The following is a 23,291-nucleotide window of genomic DNA, read 5'->3' on the forward strand; positions in this document are numbered from 1 at the left end:
TTTATTTTTGGCTATGCTGGGTCTTTATTGTAGCACGGCTTTCCCCTAGTTGTGGAGAGAGAAGCTGTTCTCTAGCTGCAGTGTGTAGGTGTCTCATTGTGGTGGTTTCTCTTGTTGTGGAGCACAAGCTTCAGCAGTTGCAGGTCCTAGACTCCAGAGCACAGGCTCAGTAGTTGTGATGCACAAGCTTAGTTGCTTGGCAGCATATGGGATCTTCCTGTACCAGTGATTGAACCTGTGTCTCCTGCTTTGGCAAGTGGATTCTTCACCATTGAGCCAACAGGGAAGCCCTAAAATAACATTTTTAATTGTAACTTTTACTCAGTGGTTATCTAATTTGTTAGTCTTTTTTAGGGTTAGTTTGTATGCTGGTAAAAAATTATATGTGTGTATTTTTATTTCTTGTGATTTTTAAAGTACAGACTTTTGATTAATAAAATCTTCTAAGCTTTCTTTGCATTTTTTTGGAATTCAGAATTTGGAACAATAAAATATAATTCTGTAATCTCAGATCCCCAAGTCACTGAAAACTACAACTTTATATATAAAGCTAGCAAGCAATTTCTTTATCTCCACCATCATCATCATTGTAATTATCAAAAAGTGTTTGAGGCATTTATGTGTATGTTACCATGTCTTTTGTTACTGTACAAGATAAAATAAGTTGGCTAACATCTCACCTCTAAGACTTTATAATCTAAGATGGAAGAATTGATACAGTGAGCATAGAGGTCATCCAGAGAGCTGACCAAATATCGAACAAAAAGGTACAATATTATCTTAATATGAATAATATATTGGGTGATTTTACTTTGGCTCAAGTGAAAGACAAATTGTGAGTTATGTTTTTGTACTGTGGTAGAAAGGGGAATCTTTACTTTGTTTTTAAAAACTTTGTTATATCCAGATAACCTCTGAACTCTGTTGGGCATAGATATAAAAGGAAAAAGTGACATTGATAGTGATAAACACACACACCTACAATCAATTAATCTTTGACAAAGGAGGCAAGAATATACAATGAGAAAAAGTCTCTTCAGCAAGTGGTGTTAGGAAAGTTGGACAGCCGCATGTAAATCAGTGAAGTTAGAATATACCCTCTCAGCATACACAAAAATAAACTCAAAACGGCTTAAAGACAAACATTAAGACATGACACCATGAAACTCCTAGAAGAGATCATAGGCCAACATGCTCTGATAAAAATTGCGCCAATGTTTTCTTCACTCAGTCTCCCGAGGCAATAGAAATAAAAGCAAAAACAAACAAATGGGATCTAATCAAACTCACAAGCTTTCGCACAGCAAAGGAAACCACAGACCAAATGAAAAGACAACTTATAGAATGGAAGAAAATATTTGCAAACAGTGTGACTCACAAGGGCTTAATTTCCAAAACAAACAGCTCATATACAACTATAACTCAACAACAACAAAAACAACCAATCAAAACATGGGCAGAAGACCTCAATGTCTTATTTCTCTGTAGAAGAAATACAAATGTCTAATAGGCACATAAAAAAAGATGCTCAATATCACTAATTTTTAGAGAAATGCAAGTCAAAATGACAATGAGGTACTACTTCACATGAGTCACAATGGCGATTATCAAAAAGTCACAAATAACAAAATGCTTGAGAGGGTATGGAGAAGAGGGAACCCTCCTATACTGCTGGTGTGAATGTAAGTTGGTACAGCCACTATGGGAAACAGTATGGAGGTTCCTCAGAAAGCTAAAAATAGAGTTGCTGAATGATCCCGCAGTTCCCTTCCTGGACGTATATCCAGACAGAACTCTAATTCAAATGATACATGTACCCCTACATTCATAGCAGCATTATTCACAATAGCCAAGACATTGAAACAAATGTCCATTGACAGATGAATTGATAAAGCAGATGTAGTACATGTATATAATGGAATACTACTCCGCCATCAAAATGAATGAAATGCCATTTGCAATAACATGGATGGACCTAGAGATTATTAAGTGAAGTAAGTTAGAAAAAGAAAGACAAATACCATAGGATATCACTTAAATGTGGAATCTAAAATATGACACAAATGAAACTCTTAGATCATAGGCAAAACACCTGTCTATGAAATAGATAAATTCACCTATCTATGGAATAGAAATAGATTCAGGGACAAGGAGAACAGACTTATGGTTGCTAAGAGGGAGAAGGTTGGGAAAGGGATGGAGTGGGAATTTGGGGTTAGCAGATGTAAGCTAATGTATATGGAATGGATAAACAACAAGTTCCTGGTAATTAGGAAAACTTTAGGCATGACTGGAACAACGTTCATATGTGAATCTACTTTTTCAACTGTAAACTTTTTGGAATCTAAATACTGTAGATCAAGAATTTCCAATAAAAATTTAGCAGCTAAATCGAGACACGCTGTAAGTGCAGAATATACACTGGATGATATCCAAGACTTGATGTGAAGAAAAGAGTGTAAAGTATCTCATTAAAACTTTTAACTATTGATTACATGTTGAAATTATAGTATTTTAGATATATTGTGTTAAACAATTTGATTATTTGAAACTTATTTTACATTTATTTTTAAATTAGAGGATAACTGCTTTACATGGAGAAGGCAATGGCACCTCACTCCAGTAGTCTTGCCTGGAAAATCCCATGGACGGAGGAGCCTGGTAGGCTGCAGTCCATGGGGTCGCTAGGAGTCGGACACGACTGAGCGACTTCACTTTCACTTTTCACTTTCATGCATTGGAGAAGGAAATGGCAACCCACTCCAGTGTTCTTGCCTGGAGAATCCCAGGGATGGCAGAGCCTGGTGGGCTGCCATCTATGGGGTCGCACAGAGTCGGACACGACTGAAGTGACTTAGCAGCAGCAGCTTTACAATGTTTTATTAGTTTCTGCTGTACAACAACGTGAATCAGCGATAAGTATACTTATATGCAGGCTTCCCAGGTGTCTCAGTGGTAAAGAATCCGCCTGCCAATGCAGGAGATGCAGATTTGATCCCTGGGTCAGGAAGATCCACTGGAAAAGGAAATATCAACCCACTCCAGTGTTCTTGCCTGGGAAATCCCATGGACAGAGAAGCCTGGTCAGCTACACTCCATGGGGTCACAAAGAGCTGGATAGGACTTAGCAACTATACAACAAAAACAATGCATATATCCCTACCTCTTGAGTCTCCCTCCCATCACCCCCCATCCCACCTCTCTAGGTCATCACAGACACCAAGCTGAGCTTCCTGTGCTACACAGCAGCTTCGTACTAGCTATCTGTTTCACACATGATGGTGTATATATTGTCATTGCTACACTCTCGATTAGTCCCATGCTCTCCTTCCCCCCACCCCCGCCCATGTCCACAAATCTGTTCTCTACATCTGTGTCTCTATCCCATGATTAAAATTAATCCCACCTATTTCTTTTTACTTTTGAAGTGTGGCTACTAGAAAATTTTAAATATGTGGCTCATGTTCCCATCTGACAGTACTGACTTAGAATTCCTGTGCTGTGCTCTGTGTTTTTTCATTAAAAGGCAATGAAGTAGTGATGCTGTGGCCTCAAAAAGTCACTTAATATGCTTAAATTAATCAGTATAGCTGAATGGTGATATGTAGTAAGTTAAGGAATATGGAACTAAATGTACTATTTGGGGAGAAATAAATGATGAGTCAACTTCAAGCAACCACTTACTAATGTAAGGGCTGAAATATACTTTATAAGTGGCCAAACTATCAGACTTGCACATTGTCAGTGGGGCCCCGTATTGATAATCCCCTTTGGAAAACAGTATTGCAGTGCTTATTACCTTGACCTATATGAGATTACCTATATTTGATTAGTCTTGACTTCACAAAAACAGCAGTTTCTTGTGGCTTAATCCAAAAATATCAAGAACCTCTGAAGCAGGGCAGCTAAAGCCTGTGCTCTGGGACAACCTAGAGGGATAGGGTGGGAAGGGAGGTGGGAGGGGGCATTCAGAATTGGGGGAACACATGTATACCTATGGCCTGCTCACATAGGTACACATGTATACCTATACCTATTTGCCTGTTATGTATGGCAAAAACCATCACAATATTGTATAATAATTATCTTCCAATTAAATAAATTAATTTTAAAAAGCCACCATTCTTCTTCTCAGGACCACCACCTCAGAGCCTCTGTCTTAAGTAAATACACACATGCATGCACACACATATGAATGTGTATGTTTGTCTAACATGTGGAATATGTATGTATGAATATAGGACCCATGGTAGCTAGACTCCAAGAATCCCCTCAAATATCCCACATCCTGGCATTCTCACCCTGGTACAGTCCCTCCCATATCACACCAGGATTTATCTGTGTTACCACTAGACTGAAGCAGAAACAATGGTATGCCATTTCTGAGCATGGGTGACCAGCTTTACAAGCCTTTACGATGATTCTGTTTTGGGGGTCTCTCATCACTTGCTTGGAGGGAAGCCACTGCTATGACATGAGGACCCTCAGGTAGCCCATGGAAAGGCCTGTGTTGTGAGGTCTTTGACAGCCAGCAAGAAATGGAGCTTTCTAGAATGATGTGAGTGAGCTTGGAAGCAGATCCTACCCCAGTTGTGCCTTCAGAGATGACTGCAGCCCCCCACAGACAGTGTAGTAGCAATTTCACGAGAAATTCCAAGCCTGAACCACCCAGCTAGACTGCTCATGGATTTCTGACCCACAGAAAGTGTGAGAGAGAAAATGATGCTTTAAGTCGCTGAGTTTGGATCATTTGGTATGTAGCAATGGTTAAATGGGCTTCCCTGGTGGCTCAGAGGTTAAAGCATCTGCCTCCAATGTGGGAGACCCAGGCTTGATCCCTGGGTCGGGAAGATCCCCTGGAGAAGGAAATGGTAATCCGCTCCAGTATTCTTGCCTGGAGAATCCCATGGACAGAGGAGCCTGGCAGGCTACATAATCTTAAAGCACTGTACTTAATAATGCAAAACCCCAAACCCACAAAACAATTAAGTGTCCCGAGTTGGGGGGATGGTTAAGTAAACTATAGCATATTTGCTCAGTGGCATATTATGCAATTATTAACACTGTTGGGGCAGCTCATCCTCAGGAATAAAAGTGGACAGTGGAGGCCCAAGGGTAACTTCAAGGAACCACTCAGAAGGAGTCACACCAAGAACTGCTGACCAGGGAGCCCTTGTATGAAAATGTCCTGTACACTTTCTAACCATCCAGTATTTTGTTTCTGTCTCCTCTCTCCTTTGTGTGTTCTCATAGAGAATTCCACTAGGGCACAGCTGATCCTTTACTGTTTAGCCTCCTCTGTTAGCCTGAGCTCCGAGGGGCCTGAAGCAAATAACAAATGCCAATGAAGTTTGAAGGTTCAAAGTTTAATAAAACCTTTTTAAACGTCTTAAAATCCACTTAAGATTGTTTTGTTTTTGCAGATTGTAGGTAGAGTGAAACTACAATTGTGGTTGCAATATTATATAAAGCAAGTGGAAATGTATTTTTTGTTTGGGTGTTTTTTGGGGGCGGGGGGGCTGTGCCACATGGCATGTGGAATTTTAGTTCCCTGATCAGGGATTGAATCCACATCCCCTATGTTGGAAACAAGGAGTCTTAAACTTAACCTGGATTGCCAGGGAAGTCCCTAAAGCAAGTGGAAATGAATGGGAACATTTCTAGATACAAAAAGCATATTTTGTAAAAAGCTGATTCCAAGTAATTTATTGTTTCATCCCAAGAGCCCTCCAGACCCTCTCTGTAGGTCTGCCTTCTTCCATTCAGCCTAGTCTCAGCTGTTGAGTAGTTATAACTATGAAACTGAAAGTCACTAAAATTGGGGTTTTAAAAATTGCTTTATATCTTATGCTACTTATTATCTTCCAAGGCCATACCAGTCTTTGTTTTTTCCCACCTTCTTTTTTCTCTCATCTCCACTTCTTGACTTTTCCTTTCTGTATTTTGAAGCTGTTTTTTTATGCTTGAGCCTTGTATAAGTGTGCCATCTTTCCAGCTGATTGTAATTTCTTACTAAGGCCCCATTAACTCCAGATCAATGGCTTATTTGACTCACTTGACTTTTTAAAGGAGCTAGAATTATTTAACCTTCAAAGCATATGTATGTATTTATGTATGGATGGATGTACGTTAACCTTTAATCTCTCAAACACTCAACCCATGTGTAAGGGTTAGATGGGTGGTTCTGAAGATTGGGTGGAGAGAAATGGTATGGAAATGATGAGTAGGAAAAATGGCATTTGTTAGGGTGGGGGATAAATAAAAATCATAGATTAGATTTTTTTTCATAATACTATGCAAATTCCTTCCAGTTTTTCACACTCCCACCTGCAGTTGGAGATGTCAACTTCTCAACTCAATTATAGCTCTAGTTAACTGTTAACTACACTCAACTACAGGGGAATGTTGCCTCTCTCAGATGTATTGGTGTAGAATAAAGGTGGTCCACTGGAGAAGGGAATGGCAAACCACTTCAGTATTCTTGCCTTGAGAACCCCATGAACAGTATGAAAAGGCAAAATGATAGGATACCAAAGGAGGAACTCCCCAGGTCAGTAGGTGCCCAAAATACTACTGGAGATCAGTGGAGAAATAACTCCAGAAAGAATGAAGGGATGGAGCCAAAGCAAAAAGAATACCCAGCTGTGGATGTGACTGGTGATAGAAGCAAGGTCCGATGCTGTAAAGAGCAATATTGCATAGGAACCTGGAATGTCAGGTCCACGAATCAAGGCAAATTGGAAGTGGTCAAACAAGAGATGGCAAGAGTGAATGTCGACATTCTAGGAATCAGCGAACTGAAATGGACTGGAATGGATGAATTTAACTCAGATGACCATTGTATCTACTACTGTGGGCAGGAATCCCTCAGAAGAAATGGAGTGGCCATCATGGTCAACAAAAGAGTCCGAAATGCAGTACTTGGATGCAATCTCAAAAATGACAGAATGATCTCTGTTCGTTTCCAAGGCAAACCATTCAATATCATAGTAATCCAAGTCTATGCCCCAACCAGTAATGCTGAAGAAGCTGAAGTTGAACGGTTCTATGAAGACCTACAAGACCTTTTAGAACTAACACCCCAAAAAGATGTCCTTTTCATTATAGGGGACTGGAATGCAAAAGTAGGAAGTCAAGAAACACCTGGAGTAACAGGCAAATTTGGCCTTGGAATACGGAATGAAGCAGGGCAAAGACTAATAGAGTTTTGCCAAGAAAATGCACTGGTCATAACAAACACCCTCTTCCAACAACACAAGAGAGGACTCTATACATGGACATCACCAGATGGTCAACACCGAAATCAGATTGATTATATTCTTTGCAGCCAAAGATGGAGAAGCTCTATACAGTCAGCAAAAACAAGACCAGGAGCTGACTTTGGCTCAGACCATGAACTCCTTATTGCCAGATTCAGACTTAAATTGAAGATAGTAGGGAAGACCACTAGACCATTCAGGTATGACCTAAATCAAATCCCTTATGATTATACAGTGGAAGTGAGAAATAGATTTAAGGGCCTAGATCTGATAGATTGCCTGATGAACTATAGAATGAGGTTCGTGACGTTGTACAGGAGAAAGGGATCAAAACCATCCCCATGGAAAAGAAATGCAAAAAAGCAAAAGGGCTGTCTGGGGAGGCCTTACAAATAGCTGTGAAAAGAAGAGAAGCGAAAAGCAAAGGAGAAAAGGAAAGATATAAACATCTGAATGCAGAGTTCCAAAGAATAGCAAGAAGAGATAAGAAAGCCTTCTTCAGTGATCAATGCAAAGAAATAGAGGAAAACAACAGAATGGGAAAGACTAGGGATCTCTTCAAGAAAATCAGAGATACCAAAGGAACATTTCATACAAAGATGGGCTTGATAAAGGACAGAAATTGTATGGACCTAACAGAAGCAGAAGATGTTAAGAAGAGATGGTAAGAATACACAGAAGAACTGTACAAAAAAGATCTTCACAACCCAGATAATCACGATGGTGTGATCACTCACCTAGAGCCAGACATCCTGGAATGTGAAGTCAAGTGGGCCTTAGAAAGCATCACTACAAACAAAGCTAGTGGAGGTGATGGAATTCCAATTGAGCTATTTCAATCCTGAAAGATGATGCTGTGAAAGTGCTGCACTCAATATGCCAGCAAATTTGGAAAACTCAGCAGTGGCCACAGGACTGGAAAAGGCCAGTTTTCATTCCAATCCCAAAGTAAGGCAATGCCAAAGAATGCCCAAACTACTGCACAATCGCACTCATCTCACACGCTAGTAAAGTAATGCTTAAAATTCTCCAAGCCAGGCTTCAGCAATATGTGAACCATGAACTTCCATATGTTCAAGCTGGTTTTAGAAAAGGCAGAGGAACCACAGATCAAATTGCCAACATCGCTGGATCATGGAAAAAGCAAGAGAGTTCCAGAAAAACATCTATTTCTGCTTTCTTGACTATGCCAAAGCCTTTGACTGTGTGGATCACAATCAACTGTGGAAAATTCTGAAAGAGATGGGAATACCAGAACACCTGATCTGCTTCTTGAGAAATTTGTATGCAGGTCAGGAAGCAACAGTTAGAACTGGACACAGAACAACAGACTGGTTCCAAATAGGAAAAGGAGTTCATCAAGGCTGTATATTGTCACCCTGCTTATTTAACTTATATGCAGAGTACATCAGGAGAAACGCTGGACTGGAAGAAACACAAGCTGGAATCAAGATTGCCGGGAGAAATATCAATAACCTCAGATATGCAGATGACACCACCCTTATGGCAGAAAGTGAAGAGGAACTAAAAAGCCTCTTGATGAAAGTGAAAGAGGAGAGTGATAAAGCTGGCTTAAAGCTCAACACTCAGAAAACGAAGATCATGGCATCCGGTCCCACCACTTCATGGGAAATAGATGGGGAAACAGTGTCAGACTTTATTTTTCTGGGCTCCAAAATCACTGCAGATGGTGACTGCAGCCATGAAATTAAAAGACGCTTACTCCTTGGAAGTAAAGTTATGACCAACCTAGATAGCATATTCAAAAGCAGCGACATTACTTTGCCGACAAAGGTTCGTCTAGTCAAGGCTATGGTTTTTCCTGTGGTCATGTATGGATGTGAGAGTTGGACTGTGAAGAAGCTGAGCGCTGAAGAATTGATACTTTTGAACTGTGGTGTTGGAGAAGACTCTTGAGAGTCCCTTGGACTGCAAGGAGATCCAACCAGTCCATTCTGAAGGAGATCAGCCCTGGAATTTCTTGGGAAGGAATGATGCTAAAGCTGAAACTCCAGTACTTTGGCCACCTCATGCGAAGAGTTGACTCATTGGAAAAGACTCAGCTGCTGGGAGGGATTGGGGGCAGGAGAAGAAGGGGACGACAGAGGATGAGATGGCTGGATGGCATCACTGACTCGATGGACATGAGTCTGAGTGAACTCTGGGAGTTGGTGATGGACAGGGAGGCCTGGCGTGCTGGGATTCATGGGGTCGCAAAGAGTCCGACACGACTGAGTGACTGATCTGATCTCTGATCTGAAAGGTTTCTTGCTAGCTGGCTTCCATGTCTGCCTCCTCCTATTCACATCCCTGTGTAATGTGCTTCCATGTTGCACCAAAGATATATAGCAGAAGTGATGGTATGTGCCTTCTGAGGTTTGATTATGCAAGACTACAGCTTTTGTCTTGGGTTCTCTCCTGTGGATCTCTCACTCTGGGGGAAGCCTCATCATGAGCAGCCTATGGAAAGACCCAGAAACCGGTAGGAACTGATGCCTTCTTCCAACATTCCCATGGCTGTGCTGGAAAAAGATGCTGTAGACCCAGTCAAGCCTGCGATACCTGCAGCCTTAGCTAATGGCTTAATTGCAACCTCGTGAGAGGTCACCTCCGGAACCTCCAGCTGAGCCACTCCCAGATTCCTGACCTATAGAAACAATAAGACTATACATGTTTCCTGTTTTAAGCAGCTGAGTTTGGTGTGATGTTACTTAGCAGTAGGTAACAACTCCTTGTAAACAGTGGGTTAGACCAAAAACTAGACAAATTCTTCTACTTTGGACGTGACATTTCTAATGTCAAACTGGAGTATGCTGTGCTGTGTTTAGCTGCTCAGTCATGTCTGACTCTTTGTGACGCCGTGGATTATAGGCCATCAGGTTCCCCTATTGGAGTGGGTTGCCATGCCCTCCTCCAGTGGATCTTCCCAACCCAGGGATTGAACCCAGGGCTCCTACACTGCAGTCATTCTTTACAGTCTGAGCCACCAATGGTCAGCATATAACTAACTTTGGTGATTGCAGCTCCATATTTGTTTTGACTGTGATTTCACCAAATCATGAAAAACTTGGTTGAATGGCTTGATAATGTAAGATTAACATCATAAGTTGTAGCCAAATCTTAAATCTTTTTTTAACCTGCTTTATTTCAAAAAGGTTTTGAAGTAATACAGTTATGTATTTTACAGCCAGATGCAAAACCAGCCTATCTTTAAACCGATAAATAGGGCAAACTAAATGCAAAGAAATAATGATTCATAATTTTATTTTTAATGAAGCAAATACCGTAAAACATAACTTTTTGTTGGGTTTAAAAACAATGAGTTACAAGCAGTGTTTGGAAAAATATATAAAGTTAAAAGAAATTAGAGTCCCTGAGGTATTTGAGTTGCCTAATTACTTTCGAATTAGTGTGCTAAATATATATACATATTTTTTCCTTTCTTTTTTCTTTTTGGAGAACCTCTTCATTTTGAGTCCTTTTTGTGAGTTCTCATGATGGATCACTTAATTTTGCTCAAATTCTTCCCTCCTACATTGCCATTGTGAGCAGGAAAATTAGCTGAGTATCATAGATTAATCCTTTTTTTACAGGCCAGTTTTTAGGTTTTTGTCAGTCTCTTGGAATTCACCTCTGAATTTTCTTGTATAACCACAATAGTGGTTCTTCCTTTATGACTCCACAACATGTCTTCAAGAATCAAAAGTAGAGAGAACTACACCTTTTTCACATCCAGAAAGTCCCAACAGCTCATTTCAGAAGGTTTAAGATTTAAGCCTAAGATTGTAAAATGATGAACACATTTTATTTGGCCTGCACTGTGTTGTTTTAGGGGGCTTCCCGGGTGGCACTAGTGGTAAAGAACCCATCTGCCAATGCAGGAGACATAAGAGAAGTGGGTTCGATCCCTGGGTCAGGAAGATCTCCTGGGGCAGGGCGCGACAACCCACTCCAGTATTCTTGCCTGGAGAATCCCATGGATAGAGGAGCCTGGCGGGGTACAGTCCATGGAGGTCACAAAAGAGTCAGACACAACTGAAGTGACTTAGCACGCACGCCTGCATGTTGTCTTACACAGTGTTTTTTGTTTTGTTTTTTAAAGTTTCCAAAACTTAAAAACAATGCAATCAGATGTCTGGCATCTCTGGAAAAATCCAAGGATCTGACAGCGGTTAGGTCTGCATTCCCACGCGGCAGCGCTGGGCTGAAGAAACTGAGTAGTTGCTGCTCCTTGTATCTGGTGCATATGTTTTTCCAGTTTACTGTGCTCCCCACTCGGTTATTGTTCCTCTGGCTTCACTTATTTTAGTTACTTGCCTGGGCCCTGTCTTTACCACTGCTGATCTAACCAAACCATGAGCTGTAACAATTAAGAGGGGTTAAGGCCATGGTGGTTGTTTAGTTGTGTCCAGCTCTTTTGTGACCCCATGGACTGTAGCCTACCAGACTCCTGCTGTCCATTGGCTTTCTCAGGTAAGAATACTGGAGTGGGTTGCCATTTCCTTCTCCAGGGGATCTTCCCAACCCAAGGATTGAACCTGCAGCTCCTGCTTTGGCAGGCGAATTCTTTACCATTGAGCCACCAGAGAAGCCCTAAGACCATGATGAGCGCTATTAAAGCAAAATCACTTTTGCCTGATGCACCCGGTTTTACCTGTACCTATTATACACTGATGGACTTTCCTGTTTGTATTGTTCCTGTCTAGTCCGCATAAAGTCATTTATAATAGTTGATTCATCCAGCTTTAGATACTAGTAATTTTATGAATGTTGTTGATCTCAAATGTCCCCCCTTTTATCTGTGTCTCTTTTTGTTTAAAAAATTAAGTCTAAAGTCATACTGAGCTTGTCACAGTTCCATAGAGATGGCTGCCTCATTTCCTTCACTCAGCAATGAGGTGTTGAGGAGGCCGAAGAGAACTAGTTATTCCTTGGCTGGAAATAGCTGACCATCAGATTTGAGGACTGTATATCAGTTGTCTACATGCATGCAATCAATGGCTTTAATTATTATTTTTGAATAAGGAAGGTGCTATTGGATAGCTTTATTTCCACTGACAATTTGAAGCCTAAAAAATTGTTTAAAATGGATAACACTTAGCATTTAAAAAATGTAGTATTTTAACTGTAACAAAGGCATAAATTAAGACAAGAAGGAAAGTGTGAAAAAGTGAATAGTATTTCTAGAATATATTTATAATTTTTCAAAGAAAAATTATGCATTCTTTCCTAATTTGTTTAAAGGAGATATATATTCCCACCATTTTTAAAAATAAGAAACTTTCTTCCATATTGAGAAGTAAGCTTAAGTATTTATATTTATTTTTCCTTTATAATAATAATGTTAGTATAGTTAGCCCCAGCAGTAGCTATGTGTATAGTCAAAGACATGTTCATATTTCTTTTATTTTTAAAAAATAATTACATTGAAGAAAATTTGGCAAATAGAGAAGAAAATATATCACCAATAGTGCCATATGCCATGCTATGCTATGCTATGTCACTTCAGTCGTGTCCGACTCTGTGTGACCCCAGAGATGGCAGCACACCAGGCTCCCCCGTCCCTGGGATTCTCCAGGCAAGAACGCTAGAGTGGGTTGCCATTTCCTTCTCCAATGCATGAAAGTGAAAAGAGAAAGTGAAGTCGCTCAGTCGTGTCCGACTCCTAGTGACCCCATGGACTGCAGCCCACCAGGCTCCTCCATCCATGGGATTTTCCAGGCAAGTGTACTGGAGTGGGGAATAGTGCCATAAACCCCACTTAAATCCTATTAACGTGTTGGTATAACAGAAAACCTTTTTTTCTCTGATTTTTTTTTTTTTTTTTTGGCGTAACTACTTCTAATCTTGCTGGTTACCTAACAGTATATGATTATGTCACATGTTCTTGCATAAAAGAAGATACAGTTGTTAAAAATTCACTTTTTGAAGATTCATTTAAAATGTACAAGGAGGTTAAGATATTTTCCCACAGTGAAGATAAATTTCTTGGCTTGTTTTTTCCCCTGGTTAAAACTTTTATGAACGTTTGTACATATCAATCTTTGATTTCCAAAGTGTAATAATTAAACAACCCAAACTCATTTCCAAATTAGAGTTAAAATGAATTCTGTGAGATTTCTCCTACGGGGAGTAACTATAAAAAATGTATTTATTTATGTGGTTGTGTTGAGTCTTAGTTGCCGCAAGCAGGATCTTTTAGTTGCAGCTTGTGGGATTGAGTTCCCTGACCAGGGACTGAACCCGGTCCCCTGGGTTGGGAGCACAGAGTCTTAGCCACCGGACCACCAGGGAAGTCCTCTATGGATATTAACTTTTAAGTATACCAGATTTTTTTAAGGGTTTTGGTTATTCCTGCCTTTTTTTTTTTAAAGAGTAGAAAAGTATAGGGAAGAAGAAAAGGGGAGATGGAAGGAAAATGGGAAGCACTGCCTGAAATTGCACCCTGTGTATATTTCCCCAAACACTCCACGTACTTGACTCCCAGCCCCACTCTGCACTGCGGTCTGTTCACACATTCACCTTTAGCAAAGTCCACCAGGACAGAACAATGTTTTACTCTATTTGGCTTCCCCAAGATCTAACTAACCCAGTTTCTGGCACACAGGAAGCATGTAATGAACATGAAATGACCAGAAAATAGAGCAAAATATGTGCATACACCAAGCCTGAGAGGGCAGAATCATATCAGTATGGCTGGGGCTGTAAGTCAGATTATCAACCACACGTGGCTTAAGCCTGAGGATGTTTTTCATTTCACATGACACAAAATTCAGAGTCAGGGCCATTCCAAGGTTGGTAATCCAGCTGAACAGTGTCACAGGGGACCCAGATGTTTCTTATTTTTGTACTCAGCCATCCTCAGCATATTGGCGATTTCTCCTATTACAGTTGCAAGATGGATGTAGGAGTTCCCAGATGTCATTTGCAGGCAGATGTGCCCGTGTCCAGCACAGATGAGGTGGTATTTCCTCCTGTGTATCTCTGTTTATTACAGAGGAAAATCTCTCACAGATGCTTCCAGCTGACTTCTACCCAGGTCCCATTTGCCAGGATTGGTTCACAAGCCCATGCCCTGACTGACAAGAAGCCAACTGCGACTGGTACAGAAATACCAGAGGAAGCAATGGTATGGAAGAGAAGAAAGATATACCACAGGAAAAAAGAGCGGTAGAGGCAGGATGAAATAGTTAGCCTGTGGTTTGTATAATATATTGGATTGGCCAAAAGGTTCATTTGGGTTTTTCCATAACATCCATAATATCCATAATATCTTATGGAAAAACCTGAATGAACCTTTTGGCCAACCCAGTAGTATGGCTTGCGTTATTTAGGCCTATTATAATGTAATGTGTGTATGTACTCTTACCTGTATATACATCTTGTACCCAGTATATGTATGAAGGTGGTTGAACAATATTGTTTATTAATAACAATGTGTGCCATCTAAGAGCAGAGCCAGGTTTTGAAGGACCATGTAAACTGGAGAGGTAAAGTATATGAAACTCAAGTACAGCATTGATTGCTAGGCCCCATGCAGGTCCCTAGAAGCTTCATTCCCTTCAGGCAAGCCTTTCTTTGGTGCCCTCCCCATCCTTCCCCTCATTTAGCATCACTATTTCAGAAAGAATGGAAAGCAGCTTTAGATGGAAATGGGTAACAAGCCAGAAAAACTGAGGTTTCTTTCATAACAGAGTTCAGGGAGAGGAGGATAACAGAACTCAATTATTCAAGGAAAGAATAAAATGTATGGGAGTTACAACAATAATATTTGTTTTCAAGAACTTTGTTTTCATTAATAATACTTTTAATTGTTCACTGCATATTCTTTACTCTTAGAAACAGTATGTAAAAGTGAAAATACATACATAGATGAAGTAATCCTTATGCTTTCTCAAAATAAAATATTTAGCCTAGTACAGTTGACCTTGAACAATGTGGGAGATAGAGGTGCTGACCCTCCCTGGAGTGGAAATCTGAGTATAATTTATAGTCAGCCCTCATATTATCACTTCCTGCATGTCTGAGATTCTGAATCCAGTCAACCACTGATGATGCAGTACCGCAGAGTTTATCATTGAAAAAGCACACCTACAAGTGGACCCGCATGGATCAAATCCAGCGTTGTTCAAGGGTCACCTGGATATATAGATTCCAGGCACCCTTGAATGTGACTATATAAAGTTGATGTTACCATACAACAGGGAGGTCTGGCGTGCTGCAGTCCATGAGGTCACATAGAGTCAGACACAGTGGGGTGACTGAACAACAGCAACAACCATACCACACCTGTATAATTTGAATTGAATTAATTAACATGCTAATTATTAAAGTAGAATATAAAAATTATATCTGGAAATTGCATGATATCACACCCTTATGTTTTCTTCCTTTTTCCCTTGGGAAGAAAGAGTGATCACCTGCTTTACCTGCTATATTGTTGGTGTTCAGGGAATGGCAGTAGAATCTCAGAGCGGTTTCTGAGGAATGTCTTCTATTGATTTGAGGTGGATATTCCAGTCAGTTGCTACTGTTGTCTTTTTTTTTTTTAATTAAAAAATTATTTTTTATTTTTACTTTTTGGGCACACTGTGCAGCATGTGGGATCATATTTCCCTGAACAGGGATTGAACTCATGCTCCTTGTAGTAAAAGCAGAGTCTTAACCACTGGACCACCAAGACAGTCCCCTTCCCACCTTTTTTGAAAAAACATATTCCTCTTATCTGCTTCTGGTTCTTGAGATTACATATTAACTTCCCATTGTATTTCATATTTCACACTGGATTTTTTAATTGAAACATATTTGCTAATCAGTGTAATGTTAATTTTAGAAGCGTGTCATTTGCACCAGCATTGAATGAGTCTGGCACATAATAACCTTCCATTAATACTTGTTTAATGAAAGAATGAAGGAATCATTTATACAATATGGTACTTCTCAGATAATTATAATAATTGAAGGAAAACAAGTGTTGGACACTAACCTTCATTTTCTAACATTATTTCCTTTTAGAAAATGTGATATTACCAGTTGTTTGAAAAATTAAAGGCTCTTCTTTAAAGACTAAGTGATATGCTGAATTGATAATTTGGCTAGTGACATAAATTGTCCAGGAGTGGAATTGCTGGGTCATATGATAGTTCTGTTTTTAGTTTTTTGAGTCCTCTCCATACTGTTCTCCATAGTGGTTGTACCAATTTACATTCTGCTGTGTGGTGACCTAAATGGGAAAGAAATCTAAAAAAGATTATGATATCATATACCTATAGTCATATATGTATATGATTCACTTTGCTGTACAGCAGAAACTAATGCAATGTTCTAAAGCAACTATACTCCAATAAAAATTTTTTTAAATAACCAAAAAGATATAAATTGTCAAGCTGCTACACATCTGAGAAAATGAGAACATAATTTGAAAGGAAGAGATTGTGGAAATGGGTGTATGTGATTCAGTAAGAGAGGCCATGAACACGAGAGTAGGATCTGTAACTATGTAGTGTATTTTATGCTTCTGAAAAGACATTTTTTACACATATATGGGTCTGCCTGTTTACCTCACATTCTCTGTAATTTAAAAACTGTGTTTTTTTTTTATAGCTGTTATTCTTGGACACACAAATGAACATGTATATTCGAAAGATATTGTTTCTGACATATCAAATGCTTATGATTAATTTCTTTAATGTTAAAATTTATATATTAAATCCTGTTGTTTGGTTGTAGTTCTCATTTTTTTAAATGTTTTTGTATGTACAACAAAAATGCACCTTTTGTGTACAAAGTTTTAAAAAATCTTTTAAAATATGATAAGATGAAAGGAATTAAAAAATCGACATTATTGGCACGAGATTCATGTTAATGTTTACTCATGTAAATAGAACAAAATACTGCCTAATTAGTGTGGTTGGTAAATTTTTGGTACTTTAATTTTCTCTGTTATTGTAAACCATGCATAAAATGCTTGCCTATTGAGAAGTGCAGAATTGTCAGAGCTTAAACAGCTGACATCTGCTTACTCTCTTAAAAAAAAAAAAAAAAAGAATAACAAGCCATTTCAGCCTAATCTACCTCAAATGTGTTCATGTAAATGGAGGTCCATCTATTGACCTGTATTCTTTTCAGCTCGTGATTGGCCCACATGGTTCATGAAACCAGGAAGGCTGATTTGAAATGCAGATGTCGAGACAGTGAAGTACACCCTCCCCTTTTCGCTTTGCTGTATCTGTCAGGGTGAAAAGTGGCTTGCACAAGGGTCAGTCACCCATACTCACTTAATTACTTTTCTTGGACCCACAGAGCTGTCACAAGCTGTGGTGGATGCGGGAGCTGTTCCTCTCTTAGTGCTCTGTATCCAGGAGCCAGAAATTGCTTTGAAAAGGATTGCTGTTTCAGCCCTCAGTGATATTGCAAAGCATTCTCCAGAGTTAGCACAGACAGTGGTGGATGCAGGAGTGATTGCTCACTTAGCCCAGATGATCCTGAACCCTGACGCTAAACTGAAGGTATTTAAAAATAAAGTTGAGAAACAAACAAACCAGGATTCCGATAATCTAAGAAAATGGAAACGATATGTGTGCAGATGGATAGTATATATTTTTAGATATTAGTAAATTATCAGGCAAAACAGGTCTGGGTATATTATGTATTTGGGTCCTTTCATATGTGGAAACTATGCTGTAAGGATTAGACAATCAAGATGTGACTGGGGAAAAGTACATGCAATGCTGAAAACTAGAAGTAACATCAGAATCAATAATTAAAGTAAGGAATCATGTCACGATTAAACCTCAGGGTTAGAAGGGACCTAAAGGTTTTCTAGCCCACTATTATATTTATGTTTCCTATGAAAATGGCCATATTAGTCTTTCGAACTTTCTAAAATTTAATTTTCAGTTAATAGTCACCAATTATACTTTTACATTATAATAGTTATGTTCATAAGATTTTAAGATTGTCAATGTTAATTAGACAATGTAAAATTCTTTAAGCCTGTAACAGCCACATGCCCAAAGTTCTGCTTGATCATGTTTGTATTACATTACAGTACTTATCATAAACTAATGATTTAAGTAGTGCATAATTAAGAAATAATGTTCACCCAAAGGTCATATTCTTTGACCAGCCTCAATAAGTAAATATTTAAATAGTCAATAGTGTGAACTAAGATGTTCAACTTGGAAATTAGAAAATTTAAGAAATTGAGTATTTAGGTATAAGAGTAGGAGGTGAATACTTCAAGACTCTTAGGTTATGTTGAATTTGTGATTATTTCTTCCTCTTTATAAAGGAATTTGAATGTGATACAAAGCTGTTTAAATTACATCTGAACTCCACAGTGGACCCTGTGTAATGTTTGGGTTTGGTTTTTGTTGAACAGCGTCAGGTCCTTTCAGCTCTCAGTCAGATTGCGAAACATTCTGTGGATCTGGCAGAAATGGTGGTCGAAGCAGAGATTTTTCCAGTGGTACTTACCTGTCTGAAGGACAAAGATGAATACGTGAAGAAAAACGCTTCTACTTTAATTAGAGAGATTGCAAAACATACACCCGAGGTAAAACAAGGGGAAAAGAAATCAGCTTCGAAATACAACCACGTGCCGTTAGTTTAAGTTATTAAGCAGAACATCAATTTGTTGACAGGGCCCTGGGTGGTGTCACGTGTTGTGAGGGTTTCTCACCCTCAGCACAGTGGACGTTTTGGCCGAGATGATCCTTGTTGTGGGGGGGCTGTCTGTATACTGTAGGCTGAATGTTCAGCAGCATCTCCGGCCTCTGCCCACTAGATGCTAGCAGCACCCCTCCCATAAGTTGTGACAATCAAAAATGTCCCCATGTATTACCAACTGTCTCCAAGGGGACAAAAGTGCCCCTACTTGAGAACCACTGGGTTGTAGCAATGGAATTTGAGTCTGAAATCTCAGTTTTTAATTATTAATCATTGTCTGCTTTCCACTTCTAAGTTGTAGGGACCATGGACCTTTGTTGTCCTGTCACTCTAGGTCATCTGGGCGTAGTGAGAGACAGTGCCCCTCCAGGTTGGGAGAGATCACCAACTCCCTGCTCAGCTACTCATACATGGTGGTTCCTGCTCTGGGTTCTTAGATGGGAAAAGAATAGAGATGAAGTGAACTTGGGTAGATGAATCTGCTTCATACTCACGCATTGTGTGGAGGGGGCAGGGAGCGGTTTCAGCAGTTAGCTAGTTATGAACTAGCCCTAGGTTTAGTGTTTATGTGAGGCACTTTGACATCTATTATGATAAGGATAAAAGTCATGTAAGAAAAATTGAACAGCAGAGAGGCTCACAGTGAGCATATTCTGTAATTAGAAATAGCAGGATTGTTATCCTTGTATATTTCTTTGATAAATATAATACTTTCGAATAATATTTCAGATTTTGTTGTTTAGTCCCTAAGTTGTGTCCGACTCTTTTGTGACCCCATGGACTGTAGCCTGCCAGGATCCTCTGTCCATGGGATTTCCCAGGCAAAAATACTGGAGTGGGTTGCCATTTCCTTTTTCAGGGTATTTTCCTGACCCAGGGATTGAACCTGAGTCCCCTGCCTTGGCAGGTGCATTCTTTACCACTGAACCACCATTTTTTAGGTCTGAAATTTTAAAATTTGGCAATGCTAACGTAATATTATCAGACATCCTGGAATGTGAAGGCAGGTGGGCCTTAGGAAGCATCACTACAAACAAAGCTAGTGGAGGTGATGGAATTCCAGTTGAGCTATTTCAAATCCTGAAAGATGATGCTGTGAAAGTGCTGCACTCAATATGCCAGCAAATTGGGAAAACTCAGCAGTGGCCACAGGACTGGAAAAGGTCAGTTTTCATTCTGATCCCAAAGAAAGGCAATGCCAAAGAATGTTCAAACTACAGCACAATTGCACTCATTTCACATGCTAGTAAAGTAATGCTTAAAATTCTCCAAGCCAGGCTTCAGCAATATGTGAACTGTGAACTTCCAGATGTTCAAGCTGGTTTTAGAAAAGGTAGAGGAATCAGAGATCAAATTGCCAACATCTGCTGGATCATGGAAAAAGCAAGAGAGTTCCAGAAAAACATCTATTTCTGCTTTATTGACTATACCAAAGCCTTTGAATGTGTGGATCACGATCAACTGTGGAAAATTCTGAAACAGATGGGAATACCAGACCACCTGACCTGCCTCTTGAGAAACCTGTATGCAAGTCAAGAAGCAACAGTTAGAACTGGACATGGAACAACAGACTGGTTCCAAATAGGAAAATGAGTACGTCAAGGCTGTATATTGTCACCCTAGTTATTTAACTTATATGCAGAGTTCATCATGAGAAACGCTGGGCTGGAGGAAGCACAAGCTGGAAACAAGATTGCCAGGAGAAATATCAATAACCTCAGATATGCTGATGACACCACCCTTATGGCAGAAAGTGAAGAAGAACTCAAAAGCCTCTTGATGAAAGTGAAAGAGGAGAGTGAAAAAGTTGGCTTAAAGCTCAACATTCAATAAACTAAGGTCATGGCATCTGGTCCCATCACTTCATGGTAAATAGATGGGGAAACAGTGGAAACATTGGCTGATTTTATTTTTCTGGTTTCCAAAATCACTTCAGATGGTGATTGCAGCCATGAAATTAAAAGACGCTTACTCCTTGGAAGGAAAGTTATGACCAACCTAGATAGCATATTGAAAAGCAGAGACATCACCTTGTCAACAAAGGTCTGTCTAGTCAAAGCTATGGTTTTTCCAGTGGTCATGTATGGATATGAGAGTTGGACTATAAAGAAAGCTGAGCACCGAAGAATTGATGCTTTTGAACTGTGGTGTTGGAGAAGACTCTTGAGAGTCCCTTGGACTGCAAAGAGATCCAACCAGTCCATCCTAAAGGAGATCAGTCCTGGGTGTTCATTGGAAGAACTAACACCAGTACTTTGGCCACCTCATGCAAAGAGCTGACTCATTGGAAAAGACTCTGATGCTGGGAAAGATTGAGGGCAGGAGGAGAAGGGGACGACAGAGGATGAGATGGTTGGATGGCATCACCGACTCAATGGACATGGGTTTGGGTGAACTCCAGGAGTTGGTGATAGACAGGGAGGCCTGGCGTACTGTGGTTCATGGGTCGCAAAGAGTTGGACATGACTGAGCGACTGAACTGAACTGAACATAATATTCAAAGGTCATCTTATACTGGACTTCCCTCGTGGTCCAGTGATTGAGAATCCCCCTTGCAATACAGGGGATACAGGTTCGTTCCCTGGTGGGGAAACCGAGATCCCACATGCTGTGGGGCCTGCATGCTGCAATGAAGACCGAGCACAGTCAAATAATACTGCTAATAATAAAACCAAAATATCCTCTACAAAATATTTTTAAAAAATAATAATAAAGATCATCTCATACTTTAGGGCCGTGATAATGTAACTCTCCCTCTTTTCTCTTAGCTTTCTCAGCTGATAGTGAACACTGGGGGAGTTGCTGCCGTGATCGACTGCATCGGGTCCTGCAAAGGGAACATAAGGCTGCCAGGCATCATGCTGCTCGGCTATGTGGCAGCTCATTCTGAGAACCTGGCAATGGCGGTCATCATTTCCAAGGTTTGCCCTTGTTTCCTTTCCCCCTGATTTTTGCAGCGAGATCCTCTAAGACAGTCCACAGATTAATATTCTCCCACAGAATGTACAATATAACTGATCAGAGACAAAGAATTACCGGCTTTTTTCCAGGCTTACTAGTAAGTTTGCCAGAGCAATGCTTAAAGTAAGGTTGACTTGGCAGGAAGTTTGAAGTTTTACCCAGTGTTTAATATGAATAAAATGTCAGCACCTCTGAGTGTTAGTATTATCTGTATCTAAGTGATGTGTATTTTGTATCTTGAAGGATTGGCTTTACAAATATGTAAAGCATACTTTGATTAAAGACAGCTAACATACCCAATGGTCGTTTGTATCATCTTGTACGGATGGCTCTCTCTCCTTTAGCTTCCAGGAGCTAATTTCTCTTCTTAGACGTGGGCAATTCAGAGTGCATGGGCACATGTCGGATAGCAGTGTTTCTGTTTGCTTGCTCGAGGGATTTGGCCTTATCTCAGTTTACAACTCTGTATTAACCTACCAGATTGAGTAACCCTGGCTCGTAGTAGGTGCTCAAAAAATATTTGTTGAATGAGTAAATATTGATCTCCTGAAGCACGCTTCAAAGGCTGTGTGCTCCCAGTGTCTCTGGCAGCCCTCTAGGGTGCAGGTTTCTTATCAGCATGGAAAACCCGCTGCTGTATGTTAAACAGAATTGTGGATTTTTTTTTTATCCTTTGCTAATCCTCAGAATAAAAAGGAGCCTCAGATCTTTATTTTCTACCTATTCCTTGATAATACTTTACTTCACTCCCTCTTTATCCTGAGCTTTTCCTTTTGTTCTTCTATTACCAAAGACTCTGATAGTGACTAGGGCAGTAGTGCTGCTTCCTGAAGGGTCACGGTGGGGATATTATTGGAATTCTTGATTCTTGGTTCTTGTGTGGATTGTCAGAAAGTCCACACATAGGAAGGAGGAGGAAAGAAGCCGCGATTGCTTTTGCTTCCTGTGTTTCTTCCCCAGACTATCCAGGAGGTGCTCCCCCTCTTTGGTCTGGGGCTGCTGGCCTCTCACACCGGGTTATCTTTCATTTAATTGAAGATCAAGGTGGGGGCAGCAGCAGTTTGAGGCCGATCACACAGCACTGCATTATTCTTTCTGGTTCTGTGTAGTACTGTCAGGACTGACAATACCTCCCATCTAAATAATACTTTCTAACGTTCAAAGCACTGTAATGCTTCTTGTCTCATTTGCTGTTCATAACAGCCATGGCTATTAAGTCATCATTTTGGGGACTGTCTTCTTTTCCTCCTGCTTCTTCATTCTTGGTATGTCTCAGATGTATGGACTTTCTGGAAAGTTGCCTCATTCTGAAGATAGAAAAGATTCTGACCTTTTTTTTTTTAATATATATGGGCTGACACACATTTTTAGTTGTAAGAAAGAAGTCAAAGAAGTAATATG

The 23,291-nt window shown here is 40.0% G+C and overlaps 1 protein-coding gene across 2 annotated transcripts in view; it reads left to right on the forward strand.

The window, feature by feature from the left end:
* The window catches only part of SPAG6 (sperm associated antigen 6), a 63,139-nt gene that overhangs the window by 20,592 nt on the left and 19,256 nt on the right, over positions 1-23,291 (forward strand). For both annotated transcript variants that reach the window (XM_055543789.1, XM_055543788.1), the window contains exons 5-7: positions 17,562-17,767; positions 18,643-18,816; positions 21,698-21,850. In XM_055543789.1, the coding sequence (XP_055399764.1) occupies positions 17,562-17,767; positions 18,643-18,816; positions 21,698-21,850 (533 nt within the window). The remainder of the gene's footprint in view (positions 1-17,561; positions 17,768-18,642; positions 18,817-21,697; positions 21,851-23,291) is intronic.

The sequence above is a fragment of the Bubalus kerabau genome, chromosome 13 (genome assembly GCF_029407905.1).
Source record: "Bubalus kerabau isolate K-KA32 ecotype Philippines breed swamp buffalo chromosome 13, PCC_UOA_SB_1v2, whole genome shotgun sequence".
Taxonomy (NCBI): Eukaryota; Metazoa; Chordata; class Mammalia; order Artiodactyla; family Bovidae; genus Bubalus; species Bubalus kerabau.